The sequence below is a fragment of the Barbus barbus genome, assembly GCF_936440315.1.
Source record: "Barbus barbus genome assembly, chromosome: 17".
In the NCBI taxonomy this organism is placed as follows: Eukaryota; Metazoa; Chordata; class Actinopteri; order Cypriniformes; family Cyprinidae; genus Barbus; species Barbus barbus.
In genome coordinates, this window is record NC_136745.1 from 27,393,648 (window position 1) to 27,405,990 (window position 12,343).

Sequence of the window (12,343 nt, forward strand, 5' to 3'; positions counted from 1 at the left end):
CTGAAGATATTTGAGGCCCCAAACCACATAATAGACCATGCTCAAAACTTGACTTTAGCCCACACGGTATTTTTTCCTTATAAATAATGACAGCCTACCATAGCAATTTCCTTTTGATCTGTCCTAAGTACAAAACACTCTTACTGCAATCTCTGACACAGTATTGCGGATGTCGGCTTTTACCATGCCAATCAAAGGCTTTGCCATGATGCAACTTCAATGAGAGTCATAGATTACAAATCAACATTCTCAGCCCGTTCATTTAAGCAGACGTCATATTAGAAGAAAGGTATAAAAGTGAAATGTATCAAAGCTATAATTCACACAAATTGTCTATAAAAGTCTGCAGAAGGCAAACACAGGTTAGCTATGCTGATATTCAATTTCTCAATGAATTTTCCCTCACAATAAGCAATATTCTGTTGGCAGTGCTAGATAGATAACTGGCAAATTGTAATCCGTTACTGATTCCAAACTACATGACACAAATTGTAGTTTGTAACGTAATCCATTACATTGCACGTTTTAAGTAATATAATCGGACTACTTTTTGATGACTTTTGACCTTGTTTTTGACTCATTTATCATGCTGATTTAAATAGGATAAATGTGCACCATATTAATATAAAAATACAAAGAGAAAGAAAATATATTTAATTCATTGTTGTTAGCATGATGAAGTGCATTAGACATTACATTATGTGAAGGTTTCCCAGACTGGGGTTTGTGAAGGAATTGCCGGGGGTTGGTGAATTTAATAAAAAGTAAATAATTAACCAAGAGTTAATTTCAAACCCTGTGTCAGAGACAAGCACCTCTACCTAAACAGCCATCAATGAGAACTAGAAGAATGACTGCATGTGTTAAATTCATCTGAGCTTTTCACAGAAACAAACCTGGTTTGACTTTCCATTCTGTCTTTATAAACCGTTAAACTAAGCACTACCTTTACAAAGCGTTGCTCTCTCAAAATTATTCTAAAATAATGTGACTAGAACCACTTTTAACAGCCAGACAGCTGCCAACTGTTACGGTGTAAAACAAAAATAGCTGAGACAGGAAGTATATCAGCATCATTTCAAAATACCTTCACTTTTAACAAAGCTAAATCTTTCCAAGTACCCTTGCAGCATGCCTACTGTTGGTTGGAAACAAAAAGACACAAGTGAGAAAAATCACAGCAGGAAGAGGCAGTAACATCAAGACAGGCTATCGTTTCTTTAATTCAAACACAGAGCACATAGCAGATCTCAAGGCCTGCTGTTCTACATGAACTAGAAAGACACAATGATGCAACTCAACAGGTAGACATTGAAACTCTCATGTTGACGATCAACAAATCAATGAACTAGTAATATGTACTAAATTGAGCAATGTGACGCTTCTCTGTTTGTAGAATCTCATATTTACATATTTTAAAGTATTAAACATATGCTGTTGGTCATTTATTCATGCTCACCTTGTTGAAAATGAACATATGTACAATAAGACAAAAATCCACGAAGTCACAAAGTCAAAACAAGTAACACTGCAATTACAAAAGCAACTTAAAAATGACCGTAAATTATATATATATATGTAAAAAAAACCTCTCCAGTTAATAACTTTGGCACTGCCAACCATACAGTGCTGCTCACTAATATTGGCACCCTTGGTAAATATGAGCAAAGGTGGCTGTGAAAATAAATCTGCATTGTTTATCCTTTTTATCTTTAATTCAAAATTTTTTACAAAATTCTAACCTTTCATTGAAGTAAAACAATGGAAGGTTTTCTCTAGTTCATGTTTGCCACAGTTATTGGCACCCAATTATTGCAACGTCCTTTTCCCTAAAAAACAGCTCTGAGTTTTCTCCTATAATGCCTGGTGAGGTTAGAGGACACCTGATAAGAGATCAGAGACCATTCCTTCATCCAGAATCTCTCCAGATCCTTCAGATTCACAGGTGATGGTGCTTCTCTTCAGTTCACCTCACTCATTTTCTATAGGATTCAGGTCAGAGGACAGGGACAGCCATGGCACAAGTTTCATTTTGTGCTCGGTGACACCTTTTTGTGTTTATTTTGATGTTTGTTGTCCTGGTGGAAGATCCAAACATGGTCCATTATAAGATTTCTAACAGAGTCAGTCACTTGTTGATTTTTTATCTGTTTGATAGAATCCATGATGCCATGCGTCTAAACAAGATGTCCAGGACCTCGGGCAGAAAAACAGGCCCACAACATTAAAGATCCAGTATTTAAACATGGACATGGGGTACTTTTTATCCCTGTGTGCACCAAACCCATCTTGAGTGTTTGCTGTTAAAAAGCTCATTTTTTAAGTTTGATCTGACCATAGAAGCCAGTCCCATTTGAAGTTCCAGTCAGATTGTTTTTGGATGAGCCAGGAGAATTTTTTCTTGAAACCCATTTGTAGGTGCTGTTTGACAATTTAAGCTTTCTAACCCTGAGACTCAACTGAACTCTGCAATTCTCCAGCTGTGGTCCTCAGAGAGTCTTTAGCCACTCAAACGCTCCTCCTCACCGTGCATCAGGACGATATAGACACACGTCCTCTTCCAGGCAGATTTGTAACATCTTTAGTTGATTTAGTTGGAACCTCTTAATTATTCCCCTGATGGTAGAAATGGGGATTTAAATTTTTTTTTTTTTTACAGCCACTTTCTATTTTGTGATGCTCAATAATCTTGTTCTGTACATCAGAACTATATTCTTTGGCTTTACTCCTTGTGATGGTTGATTAAGGGAATTTGGGCTTAGTGTTCCTCGTATTTATAATCCTGTGGAACAGGAAGTCATGGCTGGACAATTTCATGTTCATAATCACCCTGGTGTGCTATAAAAATGTAAATATGAATAGGAATATACTTCAGAGATATTTTTCTCATAAGAATTTCTAGGGGTCCCAATAATTGTAGCTAACATGCATTGGAGAAAAACATTTCATAATGTGAGTTTCCCCCTACTTTAAATTGTTTTACTTCAACGAATGTTTAGATTTTTTTAAATGAAAGATTAAAAAGATAACTGATGCAGATTTATTTTCACAGCCGCCTTTGCTCATCTTTACCAAGGGTGCCAATATTAGTGAGCAGCATTATATAGGACTTTCATACAACTAAAAAAGAAATTCAAGTATCTCAGTAAAAAGTGTGTTTAACACAACAGTATAAAGCGTATTAAAATGAAAGCTACTCAACATGCATACGGTTAACACACTTCTGTTGGTCTGCCTGAACTTGAAGTGTTTTGTGTGCTGAAAATCATGAGATCTGGAGCCTGTTTTAAAACAATTATCTACTGCACATCTGGAATTAAATCTGGCCATATAGATACTGAAAAAACTACAGCTGGTAGATAATGCGGCAATCAGAAAAAAAACAAACGTTATATCAACAGATGTCTCTGCAAGTTGACTCACTGACGGCACCTGTTGAATATAAAAGGCTGTTTGATGTGTGAGATGGCACAAATAAAAATAAACCAATAAAACATTACTTAAAAATATAAATCAATTAAAAAAACAGCAGACACGGTGCAAATAAAAGTGTTTAAAGACCACTGATCGGACTAATCTTTTGATTGGTTGAGACTAAGAGGTATTGTGTAATTGTGCAAACATTCTGTACTTTGAATGGATTTTCCACATATTTACAATCAAGTCTAGCTTGAGTCTGTGCGTAATATGCAGAAGTAAATAACTCGCTTTTTGTCTTGAAACCAAGAGCCCTAAGAATACATAAAAACAGTTACAAACAGAAATTGTTCACGTCGCTTCTTTCCACTCGCAACTACTCATTCGAACCTGTTAAGTCTAAATTAATATGAAAGGAATCCGTTTGTGGCACTGAAACACTGTAAACAAGACATTAAAATGAGCAATATAGATATTATTCTGTTAATCTTCACCTCAAAATTGGGATAAAGGCTGTTTGACCAAAATATTTCAACTTGGGAACTTGATATGAAGAGACTTTAGTGCTGCAAAAACTGAAGGACAAAAACACATAAAAAAAAAATCCATGAGCCATCAACAGACGTTCAGAAAGAAGAAGAATCCCGAGTGAAATTTAGCAGAAATCAAAGGAGCATGTAGTGAATAAATGATTCAGCCGGTCTGCATGGCCTACATTTAATCTGTCGCTGCGTCAGCGTTCACAGCAGCTGCAGGTGAGTGCTGTTGTGTCTGCTGCTGTTCCGTGCCACAATCTCCTGGATGGAGATGTACGTCCCTGCCACAAAGCCCACAAAGCCAATGACACTGATGCCGATGTCCTTGACCATCACCCACAGCTTCATGTCTTCATTATGGAAGGTGATGATCTGAAGCAGGGGAGGGATGATGAGGGCCAGAGCGCTGCTGCTCACGGAGCCCACCAGAGAAATAACCAGGTCAAGCTCCGGGATCAATACGGCCAGAGCACCTGCGGTGAGACAGAAGAAGGACATCAAGTTAAACCGCAAGACCACTTCCGGCTGCTGCGCTCTTCATGCTGTTTGCATTGCACCATGTAGAAGACGCGCCTATTTTATCCCTAACATGTTTTACAGTGAGCATCCGGTGATAGTAAAGTACAGACTTTACATAAAATGAGTTTGTGTGTATTTCAGCTTTGCATAATACAGGACTTTTAATTAGAAACATTGTAAAAAATATATATTTTCAGTATAAGGAAAAACACATTATTTGCTAAATTGTCATTGCGCCACTTGAGGAAAAAAGTAAGCACCAAGCCCTGGAGAGGGAAAATGTAAAAAGGCAGAAGCTGATCGTAATGCTGATGAGTGCATTTCATGTAGAGTGGAGGACATTGGGCATGCCGCGTGCTGCTTTGAGTTATCTTGATCTGTCACTAAGGGGATTGAAGTGGGCATCAAAAGGCACTGTTCTCCACCAAACAAGCCTCATCTGATGTCCTCCAAACGTTCCTCTGTTTTTCACACTGTGCACGGCGGGAATACACCGCAGCTTTTAAATCTTCAAACGTTCACATGGCAAATTCCTGTCTGTCGCACATGAACACACATTAGAGCGCACACCCACTTCCTGTCACTTATTATTATTTTGTAGAGGTTGTCGGCTGTTCACTTCTCATTTGACAAGTCTTTTTGAAGCAGGATATCTGGTAAATCAACACTGAAAGGCTGATCTTTTGAACCCACTCTCTTGAAGACTTTGGCGAGGGAAACCAAACCGAACCGGACAGCCTTCTTTGTAATATGTTGTTTTAAAAGGCCAAATTTTAAGCCCAAAGAGGGCTGAGATGTAGGTCACTTTGAAGATTTGAGAGGCAAACACCAAGCAGATTACAAAGCAGACACAGGTGACAGATTCCCCTCGGGGACCGAGAGCAGAACAAGGCTTTAAAAGCTATTGCAAAGTAAATTCACATTAAGGACATGTGCTGGATCAATTGATGGATCCTCTAAGCACGGCTCTTCCAGCAAACTAAACCGTACAGGCGTCTATGAGTCCTCAGCCGGTGACTCATTCGTTCCTTACTGTGACGATAGAGGACACCAATTTGCAGAAAGATTACTGTATGAGTCAAATTATATAATGCTAATCATTTTATACAGATCTATTCATTTATTAAAAAAGACTTTAAAAATACAGTTCATACATGCATGCTTACAATGAATTCAATAAACCTATTCTATTATAAGCATGTTTTTAATTTCTGAATTATCATTAAGAGAATAAAGTCAAAGATTTCAGAGTGATTTACCAGTCCTGATATCATAAAGAAATAATAAATGATGAAATCTTGAAAAGAAAAATTGCTAAAATAGTTTGGCATAAACTTTTATAATTATTTACTTAAAACAATACCGCTTATTAATATTTGACAAACATGCAAAAAAAAAAAAAAAAAAAAAAAAAAAAAAAAAAAAAAAAAAAAGTCACATGGTGCAACCACCTTGCATGAAATAATAAATTATTAAAAAACAAACAGGAAATGATATCATGACTGTGTGTCAAGGTCAAATAATGTCTTATAACATTTTATAACAAAGCCAGGTTAGTTCAAGTTGTAAAGACTAAGACGTATGGTATTTATGAATTAATAATTACAATTATTTATATATATATATATATATATATATATATATATATATATATATATATATATATATATATATATATATATATATATATATATAATGTGAATGAGATGTGTAAGATGTGTCGACTCCCATTAATTCAAGATGTAGGGAAAATATTTATTTTTACTTGATGGTTACACTACATGACATTTTGCAGTAAGGTTTCATTTGTTAACATTAAATGAACTATATTAGTTAACATGAACAATATTTATAGCATTTCTTAATGTTAATATTAAATTCAAAATGTACTAATTAATTATTATTAATTGTATTTCTTAACATGAATGTACCATTTACATGAACCACTACCATGAACAAATTAATGCTGTAAAAAATATACTGTACATTGTTGCTTCATGTTAATTAATGCATTAACTAATGTTAACAAATGAGATCTTATTGTAAAGTTACAGACATTTGAGTCATTAATTAGAAAACTTTTATTGAAAGTGGTACACAAGTTTTCAAAAGCATATGAAACCATCATAAATATAAAAATAAATTTATAAAAACTCTGAATGAGCTTTAAACGAACTTTTAAAAATATTTGTACTTTTTTATTATTGTGGACTCTCAAATGTGTCATTTATCAAAGCTATAGTAATATTGAGAAAATATATCTGAAGAGGTTTGCGTTCCTCTGATATCTTGTCTATATTAGTTTGCAGCTGTCATCATTCGGCCAGAAAGATTTCACAGAGCATGTTTTAGACAACAGCTGGAGCTCTACCATCCTCATGTCTCTGCTCAGTGTTTAGTAATTCATGTCCTTTCCCAAATTTCAGAGATCAAGACCAGAGCTGTATCGCAGACAGCTGCCATCTGTTTCTCTGCACTCAACCAGCCACGTCCAGAGTCCTGAAACACTGGCTTCACATCCTAAATAAACTGTCCTTTACAAAATACACTGCTGTTCAAAAGTTTGGGGTCAATATGATTTTAATGTTTTTTAAAGAAGTCTCTTATGCTCATCAAGGCTGCATTTATTTAATCAAAAATACAGGGAAAAAAATGGTAATATTGTGATCGTGATAATATTATTGCAATTTATACAAACCCGATTCCAAAAAAGTTGGGACACTGTACAAATTACGAATAAAAAAGGAATGCAATAATTTACAAATCTCATAAACTTATATTTTATTCACAATAGAATATAGATAACATATCAAATGTTGAAAGTGAGACATTTTGAAATGTCATGCCAAATATTGGCTCATTTTGGATTTCGTGAGAGCTACACATTCCAAAAAAGTTGGGACAGGTAGCAATAAGAGTCCGGAAAAGTTAAATGTACATATAAGGAACAGCTGGAGGACCAATTTGCAACTTATTAGGTCAATTGGCAACATGATTGGGTATAAAAAGAGCCTCTCAGAGTGGCAGTGTCTCTCAGAAGTCAAGATGGCAAGAGGATCACCAATTCCCCCAATGCTGGGGCGAAAAATAGTGGAGCAATATCAGAAAGGAGTTTCTCAAGAGAAAAATTGCAAAGAGTTTGAAGTTATCATCATCTACAGTGCATAATATCATCCAAAGATTCAGAGAATCTGGAACAATCTCTGTGCGTAAGAGTCAAGACCGGAAAACCATACTGGATGCCCGTGATCTTCGGGCCCTTAGACGGCACTGCATCACATACAGGAATGCTACTGTAATGGAAATCACAACATGGGCTCAGGAATACTTCCAGAAAACATTGTCGGTGAACACAATCCACCGTGCCATTCGCCGTTGCCGGCTAAAACTCTATAGTTAAAAAAAGAAGCCATATCTAAACATGATCCAAAGCGCAGGCAGATGAAGATGCGACAAAGAAGACCTAAGACAGTTGAGCAACTAGAAGCCTGTATTAGACAAGAATGGGACAACATTCCTATTCCTAAACTTGAGCAACTTGTCTCCTCAGTCCCCAGACTGTTATAAAAAGAAGAGGGGATGCCACACAGTGGTAAACATGGCCTTGTCCCAACTTTTTTGAGATGTGTTGATGCCATGAAATTTAAAATAAACTTATTTTTCCCTTAAAATTATACATTTTCTCAGTTTAAATATTTGATATGTCATCTATGTTGTATTCTGAATAAAATATTGACATTTGAAACTTCCACATCATTGCATTCTGTTTTATTCACAATTTGTACAGTGTCCCAACTTTTTTGGAATCGGGTTTGTACTTTAAATCGCTTTATACTTTAAAATATAATTTATTCCTGTGTTTTTTCATTATTACTCCAGTCTTCAGGGTCACGTGATCCTTCAGAAATCCTTCTAATATGCTGATTTATGATCAACGTTGGAAACACTTTTGCTTCTTAATATTTTTTGTAAACTGTAATCATTTTTCAGGATTCTTTGATGAATAAAAAGTAAAAAAGTACAGCATTTATTTAAAACAGAAATGTTTTGTAACAATATAACTACCATTCAAAAGTTTGGGGTCAGTACATTTTTCCGTTTCTTTAAAAAAAAAAAAAAAAAAAAAAAAAAAAAGTACTATTTTTATTCAGCAAGGATATGTCAAATTGATAAAACGTGATAGTAAAGACTTCCTATTGTTAGAATATATTTCTATTTTGAATAAATGCTGTTCTTTTTAAACTTTTTATTCAAAGAATCCGTAAAAAAGATCACAGGTTCCAAAAAAATATTAAGCAACAAAAAAGGTTTCCATCATTGATAACAAATCGTCATATTAGAATGATTTCTGAAAGATCATGTAACACTGAATTTTTCTGATCACGTAAATATTTGGATCAAATAAATGAAGGGTTGATGAGCATAAGATAGTTCTTTAAAACAAAAAGAAAAACATTTAAAAAAAAATCTTAGTGTTCCCAGAACTTTTGAACGGCAGTGTACACTGATATTAGTGCAGAGAAAGATGATATTTGATCAGACAGGCTCATTAACTGGACATCCCCAGGTCCGAGCGACTCCCCTTTGGCTCACCTTGACATGTCACTGAAGACCGTCTGCAGTCAGCACATTTCTCCTCTTGGAAAGGAAAACGGCTATGCCTTGCCAATTGAGGGACTACTAGATTAATGAGGTCTGCCACGTTATTTAAGCTATTTTTATAAAAGCAGTTCTTTGACAACTGTACTTTGAGGCAAAGTGATTTATGTATAGAAGAATATGAGAGAAGCCCACTTTCAGACCTTCAGAAAAACTCAAAAAGAGTCAAGCGAAAAAGGTGTCAAACTACAGAGGATATAAGAGCTGCTGGCAACGGACAACATTTCCCATTAATCATATTTAACCCCAGAGCACGGTTTTATAGGCTCAGCACAATATGAAATTCATTATCAGATCCGGAACATATCAAGCACATTTGCTATATGGTTTAAAATGGCATAAGCAGACGAGACTTTTACTCTTGCTGAGTAAAAAGTGAATGCCCATGTGTATCCTGCCATAATACTGCACTCAGTGCAAGTCTATTTCTTCTGTTTTATAAGTTGAGTTGCTTATAAAATTAATAGCACACTTTTCCACAGCATACTGCATAATATTAGGTGACTAAAATAATATAAATGATGCTATTTAAATATTATGTGTTAATCTGTTCATGCATCAAGCCCAGAATCACTGATACCAATACAGATAACGCTATTAGGATTTTTTTTTTTTACATTTCTTAGGATAGGATGAGCAATTGTAACATTTACTATATTTAAAAAAAAAAAACATTTATAACAACATTTATTTTAAGGCCTAAATTATTAGATTGTTCACTCAGGCTGTATTTTCTTAACCAAAAATACTGTAAAAAAAAAAAAAAAAAAAAATGTAATATGAAATGCAATTTAAAATAACTTTTCTATTTTAACATTTTTCAGCATCACTTTAGTCTTCAGTGTCACATGATGCTTCACAAATATGATGATTTTCTGCTTAAGAAACATTTATTATTATAAATGTGCTGCTAATTTTTTTTTTTTTTTGGGGAATACACAATTTAAAGTTCAAAATAACAGCAATAATTAAAAAAAATAAATATGTACGCGTTTTACTGTCACTTTTGATCAACTGAATGCATTTAACAGAAGTATTAATTTCTTAAAAAAATATTTTTTAATAGGTTTAGCATTTATTAATAGAAATTAACCTAATTATCGAAATCTCAATACTTCAGGATGTCTCCACCCAGCCAAATGTTTCCTTTATACTCATGACCACATTTAGAGGAGGCAATAAACAACCAACAGCCTGTCTGGAGATTATTAGCTTTGGTGGTAACATTACGAGATTCTTGGCTTTTTGTTGCAATTACAAATCAAACAACACTACAGGAGCAGGAAAGAGCTTAAAGCAGTCTCAAGGCAACAATATTCAAGGCTATAAAAATGTTACATATCCTTAGTCTCTTAATTACCAAACGCAGTGAACCTCAGGGACGCATTTCACAGTTGTAAACACAGGTGTATCTGCACCTCCCAGCACTCAGAGACAGCAGCAGACCAAAGTCAGCTCTGGGTCAGAGCGAGGGAGTCCACATTAAGCGTTTCACATTTAACAACACTCCTTTTTCAAATATTCCCGGCTCTGATTAGCAGAACATTGGTTAGTTGAAGTTGGAAAATGGCCAGGCTAATTTGTTTATTTCAAGCTTTGAAAGTTTCGGTGTATTCGGACCACACAAGTGAGATAATTTAATAACAATCCAATTTACATCGGCCCACAGGGCAAATCGCCTTCTGCCATGTGAAGATTTCTAGAGGCGGACTGTGACAAAACTACAGAGGGGAGCGCAGACGCTGCGACAAATTACCCATTATTCACTTGTGAACAATTCTTGACTGTCAGACGATGATTGTTTGAAATATAAATAGAGGCTCATCACGGGTTCATTGTCAGGAGACAGAAGCGGCGGCCTGAATTTGAGCAGTAATGAATGTTAGTATCTTGAAACGCACTACGAATCTCAATGGACAAAATATTCAAAAAAATGCAAACCATTTATAAATATCTGTCGTCTGAAGATCACAAACAGCAGGCAGCTGTTGTTGGACGCAACACAGGCCTGCATCTGTTTAATGAAAGTTTGATGCTGGCGATGTGATCGATGCATCTGGACAACTCACATCAGAACAACGTTTTAGCATGTGCTCCTCAAAAACGTGAGCCAGCATTTACATAAATCACGTTGTTCTATATTACATGTCAAAAGCAAACAAACAGTTGCTTGTTACGTTATTACAGTCTGGCTGCACAAAGAGATCATTCTAGCGTGAGGAAAAAGCATGTCAAAACCTTTGCCCGTTCTTGCAAAAATAAATAGAGTCATAAATACATGCATATTGTCAGTAACAAGTCCATTGAGATATTCCTAATGAATCCTTTCAGTCCATTAAGAAGGCCTGTTGTCAGTGGCCATTATACAAAATTAATAAAGTTCATCTCACAGATATCAGTCACAGAGCAGTAATTGATTTTGCAGCAGCATTTCAAAATGAGCAACTATTAAACTGTCAGAAGCACGTGGAATATGTTCTTTGGGATAAAAGAGCCTTCAAAGGTGGGATGAAACACAACATAACGCCTCATTACAACGTCTAGGACAGATAGGGTCATGAACACTGTGGTATTAGCCTTGAAAAATAGTGCGTTTCAGCCTCTCCTATGGCACTATGGTCAGAATGAGAAGAGATAATGAAGCTGAGACTATAATGTCATTATAAATGAAATTATGAGTTTTATCTTAGCTCCAAAAAATACTCTAGGAACACAGGTCTGCATGTACAATCTCATCAATGCATATGTGAAAAAGCCGGGAAAAAAAATCTATAATTAGAATGTGTTCAGTTAATCTTGAGTATTTATCATCACACTCAAAATGAGCGTCATACACTCAGCAGCCAGCATTTGTGAGGACTAAAACTGATGCTCATTAGAGGTCTGCAAGCGCACGACATGCTGAGTCCATTCGGGCTGGGCTCGGGCCATTTTTTTTTTATTTTTTTTTTACAGATCGGGCTCATTTAGCTTATCTCCTTTTATAGTGGCCATATATGCACAGAGCACACATGGCTAGCCTACTATATTAAATACTGATTATATTATAAATATTACACATTACCTACGCAATACCCAACGCATATACGCACGCATTAGCATACAGGTGACAGTTGACCATGCAGAGCATCAGGGAGAAGCTGGAGCATGGCGAGTAACAAAGTTCCCAATGCTTTGGGAAAAGCGGCATTTTGGATAATCCACGCATTTGA

At 35.6% G+C, this 12,343-nt stretch overlaps 1 protein-coding gene across 2 annotated transcripts in view; it reads right to left on the bottom strand.

The window, feature by feature from the left end:
• Positions 1–1,205: 1,205 nt before the first annotated feature.
• LOC306883554 (proton-coupled amino acid transporter 1-like) overlaps positions 1,206–12,343 on the bottom strand; it is a 38,651-nt gene continuing 27,513 nt past the window's right edge. Inside the window, exons 12-13 of one of the 2 annotated variants that reach the window (XR_013785365.1) lie at positions 3,099–4,426; positions 1,206–1,650 (exon numbers count right to left, since the gene is read on the bottom strand). Coding sequence is in view for 1 of the 2 variants with exons in the window: in XM_079438891.1 (XP_079295017.1) it covers positions 4,158–4,426 (269 nt within the window). In the remaining variant the exon portion in view is untranslated. Of the gene's footprint in view, positions 4,427–12,343 lie in introns of both variants that reach the window. The other variant, XM_079438891.1, reaches the window with a different exon arrangement.